Here is a 27517-nt window from a genome sequence, read left to right on the forward strand (position 1 = left end):
CAAGTAACATCCCAGAAATAATTGTCCAGATTGGCAGGAAGAATAGAAAAAGCAACATTTTATTTAAATGGGGATTGCAGAACTCTGAGGTACAAAGGGATGTGGCTCTCCTCGTAAATGAACCCTAAAAAGTTAGTTTTGCAGGTACAGCTAAGTGATTAGGAAGACAAATAGAATGTTGTTGTTTATTGCAAGGGGAATGGAACATATAAGTAGGGATGTTTTGCTAAGACTGTACAGAGTCTTGGTGAGACCACATCTGGAGTACCAGGTACAGTTTTGGTCTCCTATATTAAGAAAGGATATAATTGTATTAGAAGCAGAGAAGTCCATTCACCTGATTCCAAGGGATGAAGGAGTTGCCTTATGAGGAAAGGTTGTACAGGCTGCGTCCATTGAAGTTTAGAAGATCGAGAGGTGATCTTATTGAAACGTATAAGATCCTGAGGGGGCTTAACAGGGTAGTTGTAGAAAGGGTGTTTCCTCTTGTGGAAAAGACTAGAACTAGGGAACACAGGTTAAAATAAGGGGTCTCCAATTTAAGACAGAGATGAGGAGAAATTTTTCTCTGAGGGTCATTAGTCCGTGGAATTCTCTTCCCCAGAGAGCAATGGAGGCTAAGTTGTTGAATATTTTTAAGGCTGAGTTTCCTGATTGACAAAGGAGTCAAAGGTTATAGGGGGTAGACAAGGAAGTAGAGGTCACAACTGAGGCCACAAATGACACAAAGATAGGTAGGAAAATAATTTCTGGAGTCTACAAAAAGATATAGCTAGGTTAAGTGAGTGGGCAAAGATCTGGCAAATGGAGCATAATGTGGGAAAATCTGAAATTGTCCATTGTGGCAGGAAGAATAAAAGAGAAGCATATTATCTAAATGGGGAGAGATTGCAGAGCTCTGAGATACAGAGGGATCTGGGCGTCTTAGTGCATGAATCACAAAAGGCTAGCATGCAGGTACAGCAAGTAATTAGGAAAGCTAATAGAATGTTATTGTTTACTGTGAGGGGAATTGAATACAAAAGTAGGGAGGTTATGCTTCAGTTATACAGGGCATTGGTGAGACCACATCTGGAGTACTGTGTACAGTATTGGTCACTTCATTTAAGGGAGGATGTAAATGCATTAGAAGCAGGTCAGAGAAGGTTTACCAGACTAATACCTGGAATGGTTGGGTTGTCTTATGAGGAAAGGTTGGACAGACTAGGCTTGTATCCGCTAGAGTTTAGAAGAGTAAGAGGTGACTTGAATGAAACATAAGATCCTGAGGGATCTTGACAGGGTGGATATGGAAAGGATGCTCTTGTGAGAGAATGTACAACAAGGGGTCACTGTTTAAAAATAAGGGGTTGCCCATTTAAAACAGAGATGAGGCAAAATATTTTCTCTGAGGGTCGCGAGACTTTGGAACTCTCTTCCTGAAAAGATGGCAGAAGCAGAGTCTTTAAATATTTTTAAGGCAGCGGTAGATAGATTCTTGGTAAGTAAGGGGGTGATAGGTTGTTGGGTGTAGGCAGGGTTATTGGATGTAGGCAGGGTGCAGATTTGAGGTTACTATCAGATCAGCCATGATCTTATTAAACAGCAGAGCAGGCTCGAGGGGCTGAATGGCCTACTCCTGCTCCTTGTTTGTAATTAGATCAGCCATGTTCTTACCAAATGGTGGAGCAGACTTGAGGGGCCGAATGGCCTACTCCTCCCAATTTGTATGTTCAGATGTTCGTATTGTACCCACTGGTTTCCCTTTATCTACCCAACCAGTTACAAACTCAAAAAACTAACAGATTCGTCAAACCTTTCTGAAATTGCCCTTTCTGAAATTTGTGTCAACTCTACCTAATCAATTATGGTTTCCTATGTGCCTTGTTATCACATCACTAATAATAGATTTTCCTACCTGTTGATGTTGGGCTAAACTGCTTTACCATTCCCTATTTTCTCTCTTCCTCCTTCCTTGAGTAGGAAGATTCCATTTGCCACCTTCCAATCTGAGGCGACTATTCTAGATTCGAGGGAATCCTAGAAGATTGAAATTCATGGATCCACTATCTCTATAGCCATGAACCCTAGGATCCAGGTCATCAGGTCCATTGTGGTTTGTGTATTTTTACTCCTATTACAAGAGTTATTCTCTCTGTTAGAGAGGTATTTCTAACCTCAGATGTAGCAGGTAATGGGTTGAAGGAGGTAGACAAATAACATTGTGAAGGAGACAAGAAAATTGCCAGGATTGGTCTCACTGGAGATTGAAGCCCTGAGAATAATTAGGCTATGAGTTGGTGAGGTCATAAGGATCCAACAACATAAGAGCCAACCAGCCCTTCAAGCCTGTTCCACCATTTAATAAGATCATGGCATCAACTCCACCTTCCTGCACTACCACTCTCTCTCTTAATTCTCTTAGTACCTCAAGACTGAGAATATGGATAGGAGTGTTTATATCAATTAGAGTGATTCCAGAAGATTTAAACAACTGAGCAAATTGGGCAAAAAGTTCCCAGATTAAATCAATTGCACACAAACGAGGTAACACTCGAGAGAAAGAATGAAAGGAGATTTACATTATATGGTAATACTTTCAAAATTGTGCAGCAGAAAGAAATAAGGATTTAGAAAACAGCAGCCAGGCGCTGGCTTTTAGTAGGAGTGTGGAGATGATGCTAATCATGTACCAATCGTTGATTATCGAACAGAGAGAATCATCGCATGAACATAATCCAAAGAGTGACTCTGTAAACTCAAATACCTCAATTTTTACAGTGACTCCCTCCAGATTGGCTGCAGTGTGTACCAACCACAAGATGCACATCAGCAACTCGATAGCACCTTCTAAACCCACCACTTCTGCTGATCGATCTTCACCGATGTTTCTATTTGACTCACCGAACTCACTTTGACCACTTCCTTCTTCAGAACTGGCCGCAGCCTCAGTATTCCTCCTGCCGCAGACATTAAAATGTAACACTGTGGATTCTTCCCCAACTCCCACACTCAAACTAACATCAGCATCATCGGGGCTGGACTGGACCTGACACCAGAGGCCAGGTGGACACTCTGCCCCTTCAGGCCAGTGAGGACAATTTATTTGTGGACCAGGACTCTTGGCATCAGTGTGCAGTTATTCCTATGAGCTCCCTCCCTAGTCTCGGGAGCTGGAGAATCGAGCACCTACTCCCCAAGAGACAAAATAGTAAATAAATGATAAACACAGATCCACCATAAAAAGACATGAAGCCCCTTCAAACAATATAAAAACAAGAAAATTCTAACTCTTCCCATATAATCATATATTAAATATATAATGAATATATACAGCACCACAAAGCAACTATAGCGTGAAAATATTCAGCATAACATTTGTAAATTTCATAATTTAACAGAATGTACACAGACATATACAGTTTCAATATACAATATAAATATCTTTAGACTATTACTATATTCTCTAAGTCACAGAAATACCAAATTAGAATTCATTGTTGGCCAATATTCTACCTGTAAAGACTAGAGGTGTAACAATTGTGGGTAAATTTTGATCAGGGAGAATCGGGCGTCAAGGGTGAGGATCTGCTCCCAGATAAGATTAAAATGGCAAGGGGAAGTTAACCCTGTAGCTGCTGGCCTGACAATTGTGTGCTTCTCATGTTGCTCCTTTGTTCTAACCTTAGTTACGGTGACCTCGAATTACCCCGAATGACTGTGACCCCAAACACAGGAATACAGAGCAGATAAATCGCTGGGATAGCAAGGAATAAATAACTTGTAAAATAATTCACAAACTTTACTCCGGTGCTGCTCATTTTCTCCTGTTCAATCTGTTTCCCCACATTTAATTCTCCACGTTAAAATTTTGTTTGACATAATTATTTTGCCTGACCTATCTATGTTAAAGTCACGTATCTGCAAAGCCTGTCAACTTTTCTCTTTACAAGTTCCTTATTTGCACCGGAAGGTGCTGTGACCCTCTCTCGTAGTAAGTTCCCAACCACCCAGTAAAGGTGCTGCAGCGTCACATGTCATTCAAGTGTGACCTGTTTACGTGGAGAATTTCCATTCTAAACGTGCACACAGTCATTCAAAAGGAAAATACAGGGCACCAGCTGAAAGATAAGCTCATTCCGCTAGCTGTTCGAATGGAATGCTGCATGAGTTTGATGGCGTTGTGCTGCCAGAACTACAGCAGGGAATCCCGTGAGAAGAAAAAGACGATTAACACTGGAGTGCTGGTAGCTCCAACTAACTGCATCTCTGCTGTCTCCTATTCCTCTGGTGTCCCTGTCCTGATCAATATTTATATAGAGAGAGGGAGAGTAGTCAGTGCTGTCACAGTGACTATATCTCAAGCATTGGTTACCATGTAAAGCACCAGTTAACTGCAGGTAATCTTTTCCCTACACTGCACCATCTAGTGTACAGCTCAGAGTTTTCCATTTTTCACATCAGCCATCTATACAGATCAAAACCTGCAGTACATAAATGCTGGAATTAAACAGCAGCCTTGACAAATGCAGAAAACCCTGGAGACAGTCTCTTTGTCAGAGCTGATGGGTGACGCCCGTTCCAGGTTTAACCCTTTCAGATACATGCAAGCCAGCTTTGTTTTTCCAGAACGTTCTGCTTTTATTCCTGATTGCCCTATTCAGGGGCTGTATTTGGAGGCGTTTGACTTTCTGGAACTGGCATCAGGGTTGGGAATACCCCGACTCCCTTTTCACACAGATGGGTGTGAAGAGATGGTCAGCCTGAGCTTGATATTACTTCCGCAGTATTAACCACACCCTTCACTTTAAACTGCTAACATTAACAGATGCTCCAGAAACCTGTTTCTCCCTTTCCTCCTCCTCTTAAGCAAGTGGTAATCCCAATTGAGGGCTAGCCACACTAGTAACTAGCACAAGTCAGCAGTCAGTGGTCTCGCTCAGATCTTTCCCCAATGGCCATTCTGGTGTGTGAGGTGGTAAGGGTCAACAGAAGTCACTACGGGAAGGAGCAGGAACTCCGTGAATCCCGCAACCCCTAAACTTAAACCTGGTTCTCCAGGTCAATGTGTTTTTACCAGAGTCCTGGCTGAAAGCAGCTGGGTGATCCCAGTCTGAACATCTCGGTCCCTGAAGTTTAGCAAGTCTAGTTAACGAGCCGTGCACTGGATAACTGCCTACAGTACCATGAACCACCTGTAGATGCCCCCAGCACCACACACTGAACAATGCAGAATCTAAATAGCCACAGGCCCCACCTAAGGGCTGTAAGATGGTACTGCAAGCAACTTCCCTCTTTTGCCTCACGTTTTCAAACTTTCAATGCTATTGTCTTAAGTGTAAAGGTGTTAATCTGGAAGCAGATTCAATAGTAACTTTCAAAGACAAATACTTGTAAAAGTAAATACTTGAAAAAGAGAAAATTTGCAAGGCTATGGAGAAAGTGCAAAAGGAGTGAGATTAATTTGATTGCTCTATCAAAGAGCCAGCACAGACATGATGGGCTGAATGGCCCCCCTTTTGTGCTGTATGGTTCTATCTCTGGGTATATTGCTGCACCTCTAGGAATAATAAAGTGCAATGAACGATGATATCTGATCCATCTGATTGTACAATTTATCAACACTTTAAAGCTGAAATCTATAGATCTCTGAAAAAAATCAGGATCTTACTGCACTAAATGGAGAGAAATAGCAACGGTATGTTCCCACTGTGCTCACCATCATGTGCTAAACATTAACTGGGCTCCACAGAAACTCTAAAATAATTCCCTCCCCAAATACACATTCATACTGCTTTACCTAAAGTACCAACAACATACAGAGAACTTTTACTACTGACATCGAACACAAATTACGTCAATCTCTGGACATTATACAGAATGCAACGATTATTCTCCAGCACCAGAAATTTGCTGCTTAATTATTGGAATTGCTGTTAATTCTATGTTTTATGAGCTTTAATACTGCAATTTGTAAACCAACACTGCTATCAGTCAGTGCTGGTGAGACTAGCTGCCATCAACAAGTCAATTGTTACACAACATGGACAAAGTTTGAGAAGCTGTCAGGGGCACCTTAGGCTATGTTGGCACTGCGTGTTGATGCACTGTGTTATGGGCTAGTGCGGGGAATGAACTTTCATCAGCCAGCTGTGGCCTGTATCCTTCTGCCGGAGGCAGGGTGAAACTCAATTTGAACATCTGTATGAGAGGTGCCAGCTCACATCACATTTAAGTCTGGAATGGATCCTGTGCTTGTCTTCATGACTGGGAATTCATTCTGGGTTTGCGAGAACCAGAATGACTGCAGCCAAAATCAACTCACCATCTCAGCTTGGAGAATTACATCTTCCTCAACAGTCCCTCAACCCTAGTTTTTCATCTTCTCCTGAAAATGATAACTATTTTTCTGGTACATTCCCAAGGAGCCACTATTCATGTGTCAGTCTAGACATTGAGTGACGGCTGGCTATTCCACCATGTATGGCATTATAATTGTGTCTGAGGAAATGCAGGAGACATTAAATAGCAAACAGGAGCCAATTCTAATCAGTCTTCCCCTCTGACAGCCAGAGTAACACCTCTTGCTGCACCAACTCAGCATAAACCAGGAGCCCAAGTAATCACTCTACAAGGTGAATATCACACCAATCGGCTACAGGAGCCAATGGGATGTATATTTCAGGGAATAGAAATTAACTGAAACTAGAAAGGAGAGCAAAGACAGAGAGGGTGAATGAAAGGTAGCGTGTGTGGCAGGGAAGGGAGGGTGAGGGTGAAGGCAGGGTGAGTGAGGTGAACAGCAGGAGAATGAGGTGAGTGAAGGGGAGGGGGAGGATGGGTAAATGGAGGGGTGGGTGAGAGGAAGGCAGTTGAACAGAAGAGAGAGGGGAGGCTAAATGGAGAGGTGAACAGAGTCTGGGTGAAAGGAGGGGAGTGGAGTCGAGGCTGATTGATTGCTGTGTGGAGATTGAGCAAGCCTGAGACAAAGCAAGTGGAAACAGTGAATAGTGCAGAAGCCCAGGGACAGTTTGAGCTTCAGAGGTCTGGAATCCCTGCTCATGGGGTAAAGGGGTCAAAGTTGGAGGATTTTCTGTTCAATCTCTGTGGCGAAATTAGCAAGGTCCCATTCATTGCCCATTCCTAGTGCGCTACATCGAACAGCTATAGGAAAAGTGTCTAGTTCAATTTTTGAAAACAAATGTTTGCTCGGAGACATCCACTTTGAACTGTGCCATGGAGTTATTTACAAGCACCTGATATAGTGCTCGATCTACTGTCCCACCTGATAGACAGCACCCTTGACAGTACAGCACTCTCTCAGCACAGCACTCATGTGTCAGCTTAGGTTATGGACTCAAGTCTCTGGAGTGGGAGCTGAAGCCCTGACCATCTCACTCCAAAGTGGGAGCGTTATTACTGAACCAAGGCAGTACAACTGAGTGTGCACTAGGCCCCTTCAAAGAGCAGTTGGTTTGGGACTGGAGTCACATGTAGGCCACACCAGGTAAGAACAGCAGATTTCCTTCCCTAAAGGGCATTAATGAACCAGTTAGGTTTTTGTGACAATCTGACAGATGCATCGTCATTTTTACCGACACCAGCTTTTTAATAAAACTGAATTCAAAACTACCATGATGGTATTTGAACTCCCATTCTCCGGATTATTAGTCCAGCAACATCGACAATGCTCAGCCTTAACTGACATTCAGACTGGCCTCCTTTCAAACTGTATTCTGAACAAGTCACAACAGGTCATTCTATAGGTTATTTGCAAAGTTTATGGAAAGTTTATAGTATGGATTGTCCATGTGACAGAAATGGGGAATCAAAGGGGAACAAGGTCAGGTGTTCAGGGGAACAGTAATCATTAAGAAAAATACAATCTGTATTGAGTGTTACTTGATGCTCTTGGCATTGCAAATTCTCAGCAGCCTGCTCTTATGATTTACTGAATGTGCCAAGGTGCTACCAGCCTTTGTGCTTTGGTTGAGGGTTTTTGCTGTGGATCCTTGGTTGCTGGAGCCTGAAATATAGGAATTAATCTCCCAAGGCTGTGTGCTTTCTGGGGACCTCGAAGCCTGTGTTCCTTATACAGGGATAGTATCAGAACACACATGCTCAACCTCAGGGCCAGTAATAAATCCATAAGAAGCCTGGCACCAGACAAACTATAAGACCATTAATACAGCCTTAGTATTAGTAATGGAAACAGAGACAAGTTCAGAATGGATGCAACATCTGTACTGACACATGGCTAGTACATGCAAGACCCATACTGACACATAGCTGGTACACACAACAGCCGTACTGACACATGGCTAGTACATGCAGTGCCTGTGTTGATATGTGGCAATTATTGGCATGTATGTGCAGATACGGGCCTAATATATAAAGTATTTGTGCTAAATTGGGGCTAGTAGAGATAGTGTGTGATAATATAGGGCTATATGTGTGATATTTGTGCTGATTCAGCTCAGGATATGCATTTTCTGTGCAGTATTTGCATTGTCTGTACTAATATAAAATCAGTGTATTCATATCTGCTGCTGCAGGGGTAGAGTCTTCAGTATTTATCCTGATTCAGGGCTAGTATACTTATGTGTTGATGCAGGTTTAGTATGTGTGGTGTATGTGCAGATAAAAGGTCAGTATATACAATATCTGCAATGAGACAAGGCTGGTATATGTGGCTTTTGTGCTATTATATGTATATGTGAGTCTGTGCTGACGTGGGTGGTATATTCAGTGTCCGCTGATATAGAGCCAGATCGGAGACAGTGATTCCCATTGGTAGCATTGTATACGCAGCGCCTGCACTGCTCCGGGTCCAGTATTGGACGAGCCTATCATTGTCTAGTTTACACAATTTGGATTAGTTTTTTTACCATTGGAGATCAATGTCAGATTGACCTGATTTCAATCGATGGCGCTAGTTACAGGTTGTTTTCTCCAATTACAACTGCTGATTAATCGTTGCACCTCTTACTGTTTCACTTTATATTACAACTGCATTAGGTACTGACTCTCCTCTTCTGATCCACCTTACAGTTCTGATTCTGGAGTGCCAGCTGACAGGTAACCAATGCCATATCGCCCATTAGCAGCAGTCATTTCCATAGGTGAGGTGCTATCAGGCCCATTATAGGAGCGATGGATGGGCATTGGTGAAGGAGTTTCACTGGGAACCTTACTCAGGATGAACCTGGTCTCATCGTGATCATCCAAATTGGACATATCTTTCATCATTCGACCTCTTTTGTACGAAACGGATAAAGTGTTTGACCCATCAGACACAAGATGGAAGTGACGGACAATGAAGACAATCGGAATGGGGAGGACTCCCAGCACAATCAGAGTAACGGTCAACCCAAGGGCCCAGCCTGGGAATATCAGGTACCTCTCCATTGCCTAAACAAAGAAAAGGAGGCTCCATTTCACTGACCAATGCATTTAGCAAAAGGCAACTGGATTATCTCAGGAATATGGGCAGTGTCTACTAACCCTCAACAGCTCAGTGACATCTTAAAACAGAGGCAAACCAACTGAAATCATTGATAGCGCTGGCCCATAGAGTACCTCTGCCCCATTATAGCCTGGTGTTGACTCCTAACAGCTCACTGACACCCCCTGGCAACCCACTGACCACCCAACCCCCAACCCCTCCAAAACCTGCCCGAATCCCCCCACCCACACTGCTCCCAACCCACAAGACTTCTAGCTGACTGACCCGTCTCCCCTCAAAGGCACCTCATTGACCACCCCCCCACCCCTGACAGCTCACTGACCACCACCAACCCCCCTCCACCAACTCCCCCCACCACGACATCACAGTGATATGGTTCATGCCCCTTCTCACCCAGAGTCTCTTCTGTGGAAAATAATCACTTCTCATTGCAACTCTTGACCGACCCCCTGAATTTAACCACCGCGCCCCCATCTTAAAGAACCTTGCTGTCAGAAATATTCTTTTTCTGTTTACCTCCTCCATTATCCAGGCATTGTATCCAGGTGGAGTAATGCCCATCTGAATAATGCTTGCCAATATCAGGATTACCATGGCCAGAGGGGAGATGTACTTCCAGGTGTAATAGTAATATCTATACGGAGTGAAGCCCAACATTTCTGTCAATTCCTGCATGAATCTGGGAAAGAGCATAAACACGTTACACAGCACATAAAACTCTCTCAATATTCAGGTTCCTGCATCTCTCTCTCTCTGTTAACTGACAACACATGTAGTGACAGAGCAATTAGAATATGTACAACTTAACAACACACCCCCCAAAGTTTAATACTGCAACAATATTGGAATGACATAACTGGCCAAGCAGTTTGTAAGTTGGAGGTTGTGCTGAATATAGCTGGATGTAAGTTTCAAATGTTGACAGAAGCTGAATGAGGTGTTTAAAATCATTAAAGGAATCGAGACAGGGAAACTATTCTCTGGATGAGGAATTCAAAACAAGGGAAGGTAACCTTAAAATTAGAGTAAGGGCATTTCAAAGTGAAGCACTTTAATTATGCAAAGGGTAGAGGAAATTTGAAACTGAGGCAGTGAATGCTGCAGGTCGAATGACATACATGACGGAGATGGATGAAATTTTGGTTGGGTAAGGCTTGAAAGGCCATGGAACAAATGTAGGTAAATGTAGTTGAGTGGGGATTGTCCTTGAATGAGGGAATGGGCTTGAAGGTCAGAATGGTTTTCAGTTTTATTTTTTAAGCTTTACTGCAACTGAATGGAGCCTTGCTGGGACCACATCTGGAGGACTTTGCACAGTTTTGGTCTTATTTGAAAATGGATAGAACTGCATTAGAAGCAGTTCAGAGAAGTTTCACATGGCTCATTCCTGGGATAAAGGAGTTATCTTATGAAGAAAGTTGAACAGGTTGGTCCTGTATCCATTAGGGTTTAGGAGAATGAGGGGTGATCCTATTGAAACATACAGCTTAGATACCGGAGGATGTGGGGGGCGGGGGGGACTAGAACTAGGGGGCATAGTTTCAAAATAAAAGGTCTCCCTTTTAAGATGGAGATGAGGAGAACTTCTCACTCTCAGAGGGTTGTTAGTCTCTTTCCCCAGGAGCTGTGGAGACTGGGTTATTGAGTTTATCCAAGGCTGAGTTAGATAGATTTTTGATAAACAAGGGAGACAAGGGCTATGGAGGGAAAACATGAAAGTGGAATAGGCATAAATGGGCCTTTTTCTAGTTGGCAAGATGTAACGAGTGCTGTGCCACAGGGATCAGTGCTGGGGCCTCAACTTTTCACAATTTATATGAATAACTTGGATGAAAGGACTACATTTGTTGATGGCATATAGATAGGTGGGAAAGTAAGTTGTGAAGAGGACATAAGGATGCTACAAAGGGACACATGTAGGTCAAGTGAGTGGGCAAAGATCTGGCAAATGGAGTATAATGTGGGAAGATGTGAAATTGTCCATTTTGGCAGGGAAAATAAAGAAGAAGTTTATTATCTAAATGGTGAGAGATTGCAGAGCTCAGATGCAGAGGGATCCAGGTGTCCTAGTGCAGGAATCGCAAAAAGTTAGTATGCGGGTACAGCTGGTAATTAGGAAAGTTATCACTAAATGTGAAGGGAATTGGATACAAAAGTAGGGAGGTTATGCTTCAGTTATACAGAGCATTGGTGAGATCACATGTGTACTGGTCTCCTTATTTAAGTAAGGATGTAAATGCATTGGAAGCAGTTTAGAGAAGGTTTATCAGACTAATACCAGGAATGGGTGGGTTGTCTTATGAGGAAAGGTTGGACAGGCTAGGTTTGTATCCGCTGGAGTTTAGGAGAGTAAAATGCAACTTGATTGAAACCTTTAAGATCCTGAGGGTGGATATGGAGGGGATGTTTCCTCATGTTTTTTTTATTCGTTCACAGTATGTGGGCATCACTAGCTGGACCAGCATTTATTGCCCATCCCTAATTCCCCTTGAGAACTGAGTGGCTAGGTCATTTCAGAGGGCATCAGCCACATTGGGTCTGGAGTCATATTTTACGACAATTGGATACTAGTTAGGTGGGAATTCAAATTTCACCATCTGCCATGGTGGTATTCAAACCCAGGTCCCCAGAGCATTACCCTGGGTCTCAGGAGTACTAGCCCAGTGACAATACCACTACACCACCACCTCACCCATGTGGAGAAGCTAGAACTCGGGGTCACTGCTTAAAAATAAGGGTCACCTATTTAAAACAGAGATGGGGCGAAATCTTTTCTCTCAGAGGGTTGAGAGTTTTTGGAACTCTCTTCCTCAAAAGGTGGTGGAAGCAGAACTTCTGAATATTTTTAAGGCAGAGTTAGATAGATTCTTGATAAGCAAGGGGGTAAAATATTATCGGGGGGGGTGGGGGGTAGGCAGGAATGTGGGGTTGAGGTTACAATCAGATCAGCCATGATCTTATTGAATGGCGAAGTAGGCACAAGGGGCTGAATGGCCTACTCCTGCTCCTAATTCGTATGTTCGTAGGACTCTAAACCAATATGCCTTTTCATTAACACAGTTAATGTAATCAAATGTTCAAGGCACTTCACGGCAACATTATAAAACAAGATGTAACTTGAGCCACATGGGAGGATATTAGGGCAGGAGACAAATGCTAACTTAGGAATTTGGGAATTCAGTGCAGAGTGGGGAGGAGGTGATGCTTTTTATATATTTTTTTCAGCCTCCAGGAGCTGGTGAGTGTTTATGGTTTTAATCACGTCAGCAAATAGGTGATTGTTTCATGAGTTTTTAAGATTTTATCCCTCTAAAGAGTGGCAGTAGTTTAAACTGGTATTGGTAAGACACAAGTATTGCATTAAATTTATAGCTTAACTAGTTAAACTACTTGGTATAACTGCAGACAACAGTTGAGTAATATTTCTAGGTTTCACACTTAATTAGTTAATTTAAACACAATAAAGCTGGAGGGTAGATGATGTGTTTCATCTGTAGCATGTGGGTGCTAGTGGACATCAGTGTGATCCATGGCAGCCACATCTGCAGGTGGTTTAAGTGTCTAAGTGTTTGCTCCTCAAGGAACTTTGGCTCCAATTTGATGAGCTGGAGTCTGAACTTCCAACACTGCGATGCATCTGGGGGGGAGAAAGTTACCTGAACACTTGGTTCCAAGAGGCAGTCACAACCCTTAGGCTAGATGTTTCTGATTTGGTCTGTGGTCAGGGACAGGGGGGTGTTACTGTGAGTATTGGGATCCAAATGGAAGAGTCTCGACCGTTGCAATTGTCCAACAGATTCAAAGTTCCTGTAACTTGTGTAGATGAGAGCAGGGAGGATGAGCAAACTGACCACAGCACTGTGGTGCAGGAAGACACAAGAGAATGTTGGTGTAGTCGGGTCAGTATAGCTAGGGGATAGATACAGCTGAGAGTCACAGCCCTGAAGGCTGTGTTGCCTGCTTGGTGCCAGGCCCAAGGATATTTCCTCAGGGCCGGAGAGGAACGTTAAGTGGGAGGGGAAAGGTCCAGTTGTCATGTTCCACGTGGGTAGGACTAAGAGGAAGTTCTGTTGAAGGATTATGTGCAGTTTAGGACTAAATTAAAAAGTAGAACCACATAGGTAACAATCTCTGGATTAATTCATGAGCCTCAAGCAAATTGGTCTAGGGTAAGTAAGATCAGAGAGTTAAATGTGAGGCTCAAAGCCTGGTGTGGGGGAAATAGGTTCAATTCATGGGCACTGGCACCGGTCCTGGGGAAAGTGGGAGCTGTACCATTGGGATGGTCTACACCTGAACTGTGCTGAGACCAGGGTCTTGGGGAATCATATAACCAGGACTGTACAGAAGCCTTTAAACTAAGTAGTGGTGGGGGAGGGATAAGGGACATTTCACGCGAGGGGAGATTTGGAAAGTAAAAGGGAAAGGACAAGGCAATAGTGCAGGATAGCGGTACAGGTAATGCTGCCCAGGATAGTGGTACAGGTAATGCTGCCCAGGATAGCGGTACAGGTAATGATGGCCAGGATGGCAGTACAGGTAATGATGCCCAGAATGGCAGTACAGGTAATGATGCCCAGGATAACGGTACAGGTAATGATGACCTGGATGGCGGTACAGGTAATGATGCCCAGGATGGCGGTACAGGATAGCGATAGAGGTAATGCTAACCAGGATAGCGGTACAGGTAATGCTGACCAGGGTAGCGGTACAGGTAATGCTGACCAGGATGGCGATACAGGTAATACTGACCAGGATGGCAGTACAGGTAATGCTGACCAGGATGGCGGTACAGGTAATGCTGACCAGGATGGCGGTACAGGTAATGATGCCCAGGATGGCGGTACAGGTAATGATGCCCAGGATGGCGGTACAGGTAATGATGCCCAGGATAGCGGTACAGGTAATGCTGACCAGGATAGCGGTACAGGTAATGCTGACCAGGATAGCGGTACAGGTAATGCTAACCAGGGTAGCAGTACAGGTAATGATGACCAGGATAGTGGTACAGGTAATGCTGACCAGGATAGCGGTACAGGTAATGCTGACCAGGATAGCGGTACAGGTAATGATGACCAAGATAGCGGTACAGGTAATGATGCCCAGGATGGCGGTACAGGTAATGATGCCCAGGATGGCGGTACAGGTAATGATGCCCAGGATGGCGGTACAGGTAATCATGACCAGGATAGCAGTACAGGTAATGATAACCAGGATAGCGGTACAGGATAGCGATACAGGTAATGATAACCAGGATAACGGTACAAGTAATGATAATCAGGATAGCGGTACAGGGTAGCGGTAGAGGTAATGATAACCAGGATAGCAGTGGAGGTAATGCTAACCAGGATAGCGGTACAGGTAATACTAACCAGGATAGCAGTACAGGATAGTAGTATAGGTAATGTTAACCAGGATAGCGGCATAGATAATAATGACCTGGATAGTGGCACAGTACAGCAGTATAGGTAATGCTGCCCAGGACAGAGGTACAGGTAATGCTGCCCAGGATGGCGGTACAGGTAATGCTGCCCAGGATAGAGGTACAGGTAATGCTGCCCAGGATAGCGGTACAGGTAATGCTGCTCAGTATGGCAGTACAGGTAATGCTGCCCAGGATGGCGGTACAGGTAATGCTGCTCAGTATGGCAGTACAGGTAATGCTGCCCAGGATGGCAGTACAGGTAATGCTGCCCAGGATGGCGGTACAGGTAATGATAATCAGGGTAGTGGTACAGGACAGCGGTACAGGTAATGATAACCAGGATAGCGGTACAGGTAATGATAACCAGGATAGCGGTGCAGGTAATGATAACCAGAGTGTGACAGAAAGGGTCAGAATGTACTAACATAAGGATACACCAGCAAATAAGGTCAGTGTAGGGAAAACCGGTAAAAAGACAAAATTAAAGGCTCTTTATCTGAATGCACACAGCATTCGTAACAAGATATATGAATTGAAAGCACAAATAGAAATAAATGAATGTGGTATGATAGCCATTATAAAGACAGTTGCAAAGTGACCATAGCGGGAAACTGAACATTCAGAGTGTTTGAGGTTTTGGAAGAACAGGAAGGAAGGAAAAGGATGTGAGGTAGCTCTCTGAATGAAGGACGAGATCTGTACAGCAGCGAGAAATGATCTTAGTTCAGAGGATCAAAGGGTAGAATCAGTTTGGGTGAAAATAAGAAACAGCAAAGGAAAGGAGTCACTGGTGGGAGGGTTTATAGACCCCCAGACATTAGGACAGAATACAAATTTTTAAAAATGGGGAGTTTGTAAGGAAGTTACTGCAATAATCATGGGAGCTTTTAATTCCCTTTAGATTGGATGAATAAAACTGACAAAAGTAGCCTGAAAGATGAGTTCACGGAATGTATTCGTGAGTTTCTTAGAACAAACACCATGGGAAGAATAATACGCTCCCAAATCAGGAGCATCCCCTGCTTTCGGAGTTGTATTATTGGGCATGATGATGTCGAGTGGCGTTCCCGACATCATCACACCAGTTTTGTATGATACGGAAAGTGGGCGGGCTTAAATGTTATGAAAATGACATTTAAGAGTGTATTTAAGATTGTGTATGTAAGACCCAATTGACTGCCATAATATGGTGTGAATGCTATAATTTTCCTTTAGAGTTAGATTCAGGCCCATGTGTGGTTCCTGTTTTTTCAGGGGAAGCTTGTTAGGCTGGGTTTAAAAGTCACAGCTGAACCCAGAGTCTCCACTCAGCAGTTAGTAGATGTGTAACTGCTAGGAGTGCTTATTTGAATCAGCAGAGTATCCACTTTAAAATCATACGAGTTAGAGGTCTTTCCCCGGCTGTTGACTGGTCTGCTGAGTGCCATATTTTGTTCCTGGCCATCTCCCAGGGCTATATAGTATCAGGGAGAGGTGGGCATTGAGGTCTCCATGGGAGACACAACAGTGAGGAGGAGAGGAGGGTGAGGTGGAGGAGGAGGAGGAGAATGAGAGGCAGAATAGGAGGTCCAGGATACACTGGTGGTGCATGAAGGGGCCAGAGCTGTGCCAGGCCAAAGGGTCATGAGGGCCTCAGACATCCTCAGCAGAGGCGCAGAAGGTCTTATGCAGCCCCTATAGTCTGCAGACAGAGACTGAGCTATCTGTAAATGTCAGAGATTCAATGCAAGAGAGGGCTCAGGCTAAGAGCCACAGTCACATGCACGCAGGGTATATCGCCACCTGCGTTGGGGGGCACTCAATGCCTGTAGCTCTAAGGGCTAGTGTCACGTTCAGCTTCTTCACAACAGGCTCCTTTCAGGCAGTATGTGGAGACCTCAGTGGCATAATACAGTCTGCTGCACACCACTGTATCAACATCTTCACTGATTCTATGTTTCAAAGGGCAGGCTATTACATCTCCTTCACATTGGATGACCAGAGTCAACTCAAAAAAGCCAGAGGGTTTGCGGCAATTGCAGATTTCCCCAGGGGACAGGAAGCCATTGATTGTTCTCACATCACCATAAAGGCCCCTGCTGGACAGCCTTGCACCTTCTTCAACAGGAAGGACTTCCACTCGCTCAACGTCCACTGGTCTGTGATCATCATCGGTGGGTCAGGCAGGTATGTGCCAGGTACCTGGGCAGCAGCCACAACTCCTTCGTTCAGCCAAACTCACAGGTGCCAGACTAATTCAGCAGCCCTAAAGCCATGGATGGGTGGCTTCTGGGGGACGGGGTTACCCATTGAAGAGATGGCTCATAACGCCAGTGAGGGCGCCCAGAACTGATGCGGAGAGGAGATACAATGACAGCCATGGAAGCACCAGGGCCAGCGTCAAATAGACCATCAGAGGTTCAGGTGCCTTGACAGATCAGGAAGGATATTGCAGCACGCTCCATCATGGTCATGGTCTGCTACGCCCTCCATAACCTCACTATTCAGCGAGGGAATGACCTTGAGGAAATGGGCATGGCAAATAGGGCCATTCATCTGAGGGTGATGGCAAGGACAAGGTGAGGGAACATGGCGACATTCAAGTGGAAGGCCCTGGACGTGATCGCATGGGTGACATTGGTTGCTCCCGTCGGTTTGAAACAGCACACAGAAGGGCTCACAGGGAGTCATCATTAAATTGAGGGTCTGGTTTGCCCCTCCTCCTCTGCCTTTCCCCTCGCTCCAATGGCTCTGACATCTCTGGAGGGGAACATGCAACAAGGAGACAACTTCTTTATGTTAAGATGTGGAAAACTTGTCCTGGTTCAAAATGAAAGCCACAGCTGCTAATTGGCAAACTTTGGACACATCAGATATTGCACAGATGTGCAATTACCATAAAGGCCCACAAATATCTCCTGTTCAAAAATGCTGCAGAACTCTGCTCAGTGCAGACATTTGCTGGGTCCCCATGCCAGTGCACCCTTTAAATTACTGGTCGTGACCTTGTTCCAGGTCACAGCCGATGACCTTGGAGGTCAGACCCGGCGCTTGTAGGCCTCAAACCCACCTGAGTCAATTAGCGGCGAGTTTGAAGGTGGCTCTGGAAGTCGGTAGGCTGCCTACTTCTGGGTGCGGGTACCACCCCCATGCCAGAGGGTATTTTTCAGCCCTGTGTTTCCTGCCAATGCAAAATGGCCATCTGCGCATGCGCACCGGTCTGTGCAGGTGTCACTCTGCCATGCCGTGTCTGCCAGAAAGCTTGCTTTAAAATAGTTTCCTGCCAACAGATGATGGCCAGGCAAGGTGGCCGTTGATATTTGTCTGTGCATGCGCACTTGTCCGCGCATGTGCAGAAAACCAGGAGAAACAGTGCCAGCAAAAACCTGACTGTTATGAGCTTCCTCACAATGGTACTGGCAACATAATTTTCCAATAATGAGTGTTGTATTGGAGTAGCCAGCTGATTTCTGAGATTTACATTTCTTGAAATTAGCAGAACACAAATAAAAACTGAAAGCTTAACCAGCAAAGGGTAAAAGGGTAAAAGAATAATCTGTAAGCTGAAAATGCTGCACAGAATGAAGAGGTCCTGCAAGCACTTGTGTAGGGGTTCAGGTTAACAGGTCAAAGTGCTGAACCTTGTCGAGGACAGAGCTAAATCCCAGATTTCTCACCAAAGATGCAACTGCATTTCCCTTTCCTTTATTTCTGTCCTGGCTGCTGCTTATTCTGTCACTCACAATGACATCACGGTGCAACCAATGCAACTGCACATGCACTGTGTTGGCAGTAAACACAGCCTAGAACAAAACATTCTGTAACCATACAGGAAACAGACTATTTTAGCCTGATAATGTCTAATTCAGTCAGTCTAATCGCCTCATTGTAAAGGATCCTCCTGGTAAAAGTGATCATAACATGATAGAATTTCACATCCAGTTGGAGAGTGAGGAACATGGGTGTGAAACTAGTGTCATATACTTAGATAGGAGCCCAGCCATCTTCAGCTGCTCCATCAATGACCTTCCTTCCATCATAAGGTCAGAAGTGGGGACGTTCACTGATGATTACACAATGTTCAGCACCATTCGCAACTCCTCAGATACTGAGATAAAAGCAAAAAACTGTGGATGTTGAAAATCCAAAACAAAAACAAAAATATCTGGAAAAACTCAGCAGGTCTGACAGCATCTGCGGAGAGGAGCACAGTTAACCTTTCGAGTCCGTATGACTCTTCAACAGAACTAAGGAAAAATAGAAAAGAGGTGGATATAAGTTGGTTTAAGGGGGTGGTGGGACAAGTAGAGCTGGATAGAGGGCCAGTGATAGGTGGAGATAACCAAAAGATGTCGTAGACAAAAGGAAAAAGAGGTGTTGAAGGTGGTGATATTATCTAAGGAATGTGCTAATAAAGGTACAGATAGCCCTAGTGGGGGTGGGGTGGGGGGAAGGGATCGAAATAGGCTAAAAGGCAAAGATAAAACAATGGATGGAAATACATTTCAAAATAATGGAAATAGGTGGGAAAAGAAAAATCTATATAAATTATTGGAAAAAAGGGGGATCATAAAGGGGATTGGGATGGAGGAGAGAGTTCATGATCTAAAATTGTTGAACTCAATATTCAGTCCGGAAGGCTGTAAAGTACCTAGTCGGAAGATGAGGTGCTGTTCCTCCAGTTTGCGTTGAGCTTCACTGGAATAATGCAGCAGGCCAAGGACGGACATGTGGGCATGAGAGCAGGGTGGAGTGTTGAAATGGCAAGCGACAGGGAGGTCTGGGTCATGCTTGCGGACAGACCGAATGTGTTCCGCAAAGTGGTCACCCAGTCTGCGTTTGGTCTCTCCAATGTAGAGGAAACCGCATTAGGAGCAGCGAATGCAGTAGACTAAATTGAGGGAAGTGCAAGTGAAATGCTGCTTCACTTGAAAGGAGTGTTTGGGCCTTGGACGGTGAGGAGAGGGGAAGTAAAGGGGCAGGTGTTGCACCTTCTGCGGTTGCATGGGAAGGTGCCGTGGGAGGGGGTTGACGTGTAGGGGGTGATGGAGGAGTGGACCATGGTGTCCCGGATGGAATGATCCCTGCGGAATGCCGCCGAGGGGGTGAAGGGAAGATGTGTTTGGTGGTGGCATCATGCTGGAGTTGGCGGAAATGGCGGAGGATGATCCTTTGAATGCGGAGGCTGGTGGGGTGATAAGTGAGGACAAGGGGGACCCTATCATGGTTCTGGGAGGGAGAGGAAGGTGTGAGGGCAGATGCGCGGGAGATGGGCCGGACACGGTTCAGGGCCCTGTCAACCACCGTGGGCGGAAAACCTCGGTTAAGGAAGAAGGAAGACATGTCAGAGGAACTGTTTTTGAAACTGGCATCATCAGAACAGATGCGACGGAGGCGAAGAAACTGAGAGAATGGGATGGACTCCTTACAGGAAGCGGGGTGTGAGGAGCTGTAGTTGAGGTAGCTGTGGGAGTTGGTAGGCTTGTAATGAATATTGGTGGACAGTCTATCACCAGAAATTGAGATAGAGAGGTCAAGGAAGGGAAGGGAAGTGTCAGAGATGGACCATGTGAAAATGTGAAAATCTGTCCTCAGATACTGAAGCAGTCCATGTCCAAATGCAGCAAGACCTGGACAAAATCCAGGCTTGGGCTGACATGTGGCAAGTATTATTCGCACCAAACAAGTGCCAGGCAATGACCATCTCCAACAAGAGAGAATCAAACCATCGCCCCTTGACACTCTATGGCAATACCATCACTGAATCCCCCATTATCAACATCCTGGGGCTTACCATTGACCAGAAACTGAACTGGACTAGCCATATAAATACTGTGGCTACAAGAGCAGCTCAGAGGCTAGGCATCCTGTGGCGAGTAACTCACTACCTGACTCCCCAAAGCCTGTCCACCACCTACAAGGCACAAGTCAGGTGTGTGATGGAATACTCTCTACTTGCCTGGATGAGTGCAGCTCCAACAACACTCAAGAAGCTTGACACCATCCAGGACAAAGCAGCCCACTTGATTGGCACCCCTTCCACAAACATTCACTCCCTCCACCACCAAGGCACAGTAGCAGCAGTGTGTACCATCTACAAGATGCACTGCAGAAACTCACCAAGGCTCCTTAGACAGCACCTTCCAAATCCACGACAATCTAGAAGAACAAGGGCAGCAGACACATGGGAACACCACCTGCAAGTTCCCCTCCAAGCCACTCATCATACTGACTTGGAAATATATCGCTGTTCCTTCACTGTCACTGGGTCAAAATCCTGGAATTCCCTCCCTAACAGCACTGTGGGTGTACCTACACCATACGGACTGCAGCAGCTGAAGGCAGCAGCGCACCACCACCTTCGAGGGCAGTTAGGGATGGGCAATAAATGCTGGTCTAGCCAGCGACACCCACGTCCCATAAACAATTTAAAAAATGAAGACTGTTATTTAAAGTGGACTTGGGAAAATATGTTAAAAAGGTGAGATGACAGAGAAGCAGTGTGCAAAGAGATATTTCATAAGTCTCAACAAAGATATCGCAATTGAGGAAGAAAAACGTTACAAGAAGGATACACAATCCGTAGGTAACTAAGGAAGTTAACAATGGTATTAAATTGAACGGAAAGCTACACAGTGCTGCGAAGATTAGTGATAGGCCAGAAGGTTGGGAAAACATTAGAAGCCAGCAAACGATGACTGAAAAATAAAGAGGGAGATATTGGAGTATGAGAGTAAACTCGCAAGAGTTATGAAAGCAGACAGTAAAATCTTCTACAAGTATATAGAAATGAAACGAACAGCTACAGTCAGCATTGGTCCCTGAGAGAGTGAGACTGGGGAATTAATTATGGGAAACAAAGAAATGGTAGAGACTTTGATAAGTGTTTTGTATCTGCCTTCACAGTGGAAAACACAAAAAGCATCCTGAGAATCATTGAAAATCAAAGGCAAAAGGGAGGGAGGAACTTAAAACAATCACCATCACTGGAGAAAAAGTACTGGGATCACTAATGGGACTAAAAGCTGACAAGTCCCCTGTACTTGTTGGTCTGCATCCTAGGGTCTTAAAAGAAGTGGCTGCAGAGATCGTGGATGCATCGGTTGCAACCTTCCAAAATCCCCTAGATTCTGGAAAAGTTCCAGTGGATTGGAAAACCGTAATTGTAGCACTTCTGTTCAAGAATGGAGGGAGATAGGAAGCAGGAAACTATAGACCTGTTAGCCTAACATCTGTCAGCGGGAGAAAGCTAGGATCCATTATTAAGGAGATAATAGAGGAACATTTAGAAAATCATATTACGATCAGGCAGAGTCAACATGGTTTTGTGAAAGGGAGATTGTGTTTGACAAATTTATTAAAGTTCTATGAGGATGTAACAAGCAGGGTGGATAAAGGAGAATCAGTAGATGTGGATGAGTTTCCCAAAGACATTCGATAAAGTGCCACATAAAAGGTTATTGCATAAGGTAAGGTGTTGGGAGTGATCTATTAGCATGGATAGATGAATGGCTAACAAACAGGAAGCAGGGAGTCAGGGTAAATGGGTCATTTTCAGATTGGCAAGCTGTAACTGCAGGATCAGTGCTGGGACGTCGACTATTTACAATCTATATTAATGATTTGGATGAAGGAACTGACTGTTTTGTAACCAAATTTGCTGACAATACAAAGATAGGTAGGAGAGCAAGTTGTGAGGAGGTTACAAAAGAGTCTGCAAATGGGTATGGATAGGTTAAGTGAGTGGGAAAAAAATTGACAGATGGAGTATAATGTGAAACATGTATAATGTGAAATGTGAGGTTGTCCATTTTGACAGGAAGAATATAAAAACAGAAAATTATTTAAATGTAGAGAGACTGCAGAATGTTTCAGGACAGAGGAATCTGGGTGTCCTTATTCATGAATCACAAAATGTTAGCATGGTTGTACAGCAAGTAATTAGGAAAGGAAGGAGTATGAAAGTAGGGAAGTCTTGCTACAATTGTACAGGGCACTAGTGAGACCACATCTGAGTACTGTATACAGTAAAGTAGGGGAGACGGTGGGATATTGGTAATGTCACTGGACCGGAAAACCAGAAGCTGAGATTAATGCCCTGGGGACATGGGTTCAAATCTCACGACAGCAGCTGGTGAAATTTAAATTCAATAAATAAATCTGGAATATAAAGTTAGTCTCAGTAATGGTGATCATTGATTGTCGTAAAAACCCATCTGGTTCACTAATGTCCTTTAGGGAAGGAAATCTGCTGTCCTTACCTGGTCTGGCCGACATGTGACTCCTGCCCACAGCAATGTGGTTGACAATTAACTGCCCTCTGAAATGTCCTGGCAAGCCACTCAGTTCAAGGGCAATTAGAGATGGACAACAAATGCTGGCATTGCCAGAAATGACCTCATCCCACGAAGGAATTTTTAAAAAATTTTGCTGTCTTTACTTATGGAGGAATATACTTGGATTGGAAGGAGTTCAGAGAAAGTTCACTAGCTTCCTGGGATGAAAGGGTTTGTCTTATCTCTCATTGGAGTTTAGAAGAATGAGAGGTGATCTTACTGAAATATTTAAGATTCTACGGCGGCTTGACAGGGTAGATACTGGGAGGATGGTTCCCTTGTGGAGCAATTTATAACTAGGGGGCACAGTTTAAAAATAAGGGGTCTCCCACTTAACATGAAGGTGATGAGAAATTTCTTCTCTCAGAGTCTTTGGAATTCTCTTCCGCAGAGAGCAGTAGAGGTTGGGTCATTGAACATATTCAAGGCTGAGTTAGACAGGGAGTCGAGGGTTACGGGGGAAAGACAGGATGTGGAGTTAAGGCCACAATCAGATCAGCCATGATCTAATGATATGGTGGAGCAGGTTTGATGGGCCCAATGGTCTACTCCTGCTATTTTTCATGATCCTATGACCAAAAGCTTGTTCAAGGAAGTTGGTTTTAATGAGTTTTTTTGTGTATTAAAGAAGGTAGAAGTTTGGAATTCTCTGCCAGAAATGATAATTCATTCTTGATCAACTATAACTTTTAGATCTGAGGTTGACTGATTTTTATCATCCAAAGTTATTAAAAAGGACAGAGGCGAGTTTACGGAGTTTGGTTGTAGATCAGTCATGATCTCATAAACTGGCAGAAGAGGCTCGAGTGGCTAAATGGCCTCCTCCTGTTCCTATGTTCCTTGGACTTTAGCGAGCAGAGATTAGGGCTGTACCAAGCGGAATGGCCAGGGCAGGTAGAGTAATGGGTTTAATGGGAATCAAATACATGGACATGCACCTGGGATTTGTCTTTGTTCATAATTTCATGGGACTTCCAGGAGTAGAGAATCAGAGGAAACTTACTTTTTTGTCCCATAAACCCACGAAACTGAGATGTTTTCCAAAATGACCACAATTGTGAGGGGTAATGTGGCGGAATAGTCATCAAACATTGTGACAAAATAGTTTCCGGATCGTTGGACAAAGATGAGTCCGACTGAGAAAGCGAGGATTGTGCAGCCGACTGTGGGAAAAGAGCAAATTAATCAGAAGCATCAAGAACAGAAATTCAAATGAATCAGAAATATTCACTATAATTAACAGACAAACTTTTTGTAAACAGCCTCAGAAGCATGGATAGTTCAGATCTGTGACAGTCTCTGTTTCACTCAAATTCTCCCATTAAACCCCACCTCTCAGTGCATTGTGAAGTCTCTGGCAGTATATTTTTCAAATATTCTAGACATTTATAGCTACTTTACAATTTTTTAACCATCCTGAACAGTCCTAATATATAACTCATGGTGTGGAGGCAATCCAGTCAATGAGATTATACTGAAGATTCCATCAACATTTTTTTATTATTTGTTCACATGATGTGGCCATCACTGGCAAGGTCAGCATTTATTGCCCATCACCAGTTACACTTGAGAAGGTGGTGGTGTGCTGCCTTCCTGAACCATTGCAGCACATCTCATAGACACACTACTGGCACTGTGTGTCAGTGGTGGATAGAGGGAATGCATAAGATGGTGGATCAGATGTCAATCAAGCAGGCTGCTTTGTCCTGAGTGGTGTCAACCTTCTTGAATGTTGTTGGAGCTGCATTCACCCAACACAACAGGCCATTCAGACCCACCAGTCCAATTGGTTTACCCTCCACACAAGCTCTGTGCTATATCTGCCCTTGGAGTGTTTGATGGTCTATATTCTCTGGAGTTTGGAAGAATGGGGGAGTGATCTCATTGAATCACACAAGATTCTGAAGGGAATATATGCAAAATACTGCAGATACTGGAGATCTGAAGTTCAGATTCCAAAGAAGAATCATATTGGACTCAAAACGTTAACTGTTTCTCTCTCCACAGATGCTGCCAGACCTGCTGAGTTTTTTCATTTCCTGTTTTAAGATTCCGTAGGGGCTTGACAGAGTAGATACTTGAGAGATACAAACAGAAAGTGCTGGAAAAACTCAGCAGGTCTGGCAGCATCTGTGGAGAGAGAAACAGAGTTAACATTTCAAGTCCAATATGACTTCTCTGCAACAGGAGAGAGGTAGAAATGTGTTGGGTTTTATGCTGTTGAAAAAGAGGGGGAGGGGCAGGTGGAGCGAAATGGAAGTCAGGGATAGGTTAGAAGGTGAGGGAAATTAAATGACAAAGATGTTACGGAAGACAAGGCAAAGGGAGTGGTAATGATAGTATTAAAGACTAAAGGTGGTGTTGATCGCAGAATTGTCAGCATTATTACAGAACGTTAACTCTGTTTCTCTCTCCACAGATGCTGCCAAACCTTCTGAGTTTTTACAGCATTTTCTGTTTTTAATTCAGATTTCCAACAGACGCAGTATTCTGCTTTTGTTTTAGATACTTGAGAGATTATTGCCACTGGTCAGGGAATCTAGAACCCGGGATCCCAGTCTCAGGATTATTTAGGACCAAGATGAGTAGAAATTACTTTACTCAAAGGGTTGTGAAACTTGGGAATTCCCACCCCAGAAGGTTGTAGATGCTCCATCATTGAATATATTCAAAGCTGGAAGAGACAGATTTTTGGTCTCTCAGGGAATCAAGGGATATGGGGAATGGGCAGGGAAGTTGATTTGAAGCCCAAGATCAGCCATGATCATACTGAATGACAGGGCAGGCTCGATGGGTCATAGGGTCTAGTACTGTTCCAGTACTGTTCCCATTTCTTATACTCTTGTGTTCTGATTGGACAGTACAGAGGGAACTTCATTCTGTGTCAGTCGTGGCTCAGTTGTTAGCATCTCCTGATCCTGAGTCAGAAGATTGTGCGTTCTGTTCCATTCCCGGACTAACTGGAAGAGGAGGCTTGACAAATATTCCCATCCTCAATGATGGGGGATTCCAGCACATCAGTGCAAAAGGCAAGGCTGGAACATTTGCTACAATCTTCAGACAGAAGTGCCGAGTGGATGATCCATCTCAGCCTCCTCCGGAGGTCTCCAGCATCACAGATGCCAATCTTCAGCCAATTCGATTCACTCCATGTCATATCAAGAAATGGCTGAAGGCACTGGATAGTGCAAAGGCTATGGGCCCTGACAATATTCCAGCAATAGCACTGAAGACTTGTGCTCCAGGACTTGCCGCACCCCTAGCCAAGCTGTTCATGTACAGCTACAACACTGGCATCCACCCAGCTATGTGGAAAATTGCCCAAGTATATCCTGTACACAAAAAGCAGCACAACTTAAACCCAGTGAATTACCGTTCATCAGTCTACTCTCGATCATCAGTAAAGTAATGGAAGGGGTCATCAACAGTGCTATCAAGTGGCACTTGCTTAGCAATAACTTGCTCACTGACACTCAGTTTGGGTTATGCCAGGGCCACTCAGTTCCTGACCTCAATGCAGCCTTGGTTCAAACTTGGACAACAGAGCTGAACTCCAGAGATGAGGTGAGAGTGACTGCCCTTGACTTCAAGGCAGCATTTGACCGAGTGTGGCATCAAGGAGCCCTAGTGAAACTGTAGTCAATGGGAATCGGTCGGGGGTGGGGGGACTCTCTACTGGTTGGAGTCATACCTAGCACAAAGGAAGATGGTTGTAGTTGTTGGAGGTCAGTCATCTCAGTCCCAGGACATCACTGCAGGAGTTCCTCAGGCTAGTGTCCTCGGCCCAACCATCTTCAGCTACTTCATCAATGACCTTCCTTCCATCATAAGGTCAGAAGTGGGGACGTTCACTGATGATTGCAAAATGTTCAGCACCATTTGCGACTCCTCAGATACTGAAGCAGTCCATGGCCAAATGCAGCAAGACCTGGACGGTATCCAGGCTTGGGCTGACAAGTGGCATGTAACATTCGCACCACACAAGTGTCAGGCAATGACCATCTCCAACAAGAGAGAATCTAACCATCGCCCCTTGATGTTCAATGGCATTACCATCACTGAATCCCCCACTATCAACATCCTGGGGCTTACCATTAACCAGAAACCGAAGTGGACTAGCCATATAAATACTGTGGCTACAAAAGCAGGTCAGAGGCTAGGAATCCTGTGATGAGTAATGAGTAACTCACCTCCTGAATCCCTAAAGCCTGTCCACCATCTACAAGGCACATGTCAGGAGGGTGATGGAAGACTCTTCACTTACCTGGATGAGTGCAGCTCCCATAACACTCAAGAAGCTGGACACCATCCAGGACAAAGCAGCCCTATTGA

General features: G+C 44.4%; 1 protein-coding gene across 1 annotated transcript in view; it reads right to left on the bottom strand.

Moving 5' to 3' along the window:
* Window positions 1–8675: 8675 nt before the first annotated feature.
* slc6a17 (solute carrier family 6 member 17) overlaps window positions 8676–27517 on the bottom strand; it is a 76126-nt gene continuing 57284 nt past the window's right edge. The window contains exons 9-11 of the mRNA XM_078546513.1: window positions 24189–24348; window positions 9962–10124; window positions 8676–9390 (exon numbers count right to left, since the gene is read on the bottom strand). Of these exons, the coding sequence (XP_078402639.1) occupies window positions 9025–9390; window positions 9962–10124; window positions 24189–24348 (689 nt within the window). The 3' untranslated portion in view covers window positions 8676–9024. The remainder of the gene's footprint in view (window positions 9391–9961; window positions 10125–24188; window positions 24349–27517) is intronic.

The sequence above is a fragment of the Cetorhinus maximus genome, chromosome 8 (genome assembly GCF_964194155.1).
Source record: "Cetorhinus maximus chromosome 8, sCetMax3.hap1.1, whole genome shotgun sequence".
NCBI classification, from domain to species: Eukaryota; Metazoa; Chordata; class Chondrichthyes; order Lamniformes; family Cetorhinidae; genus Cetorhinus; species Cetorhinus maximus.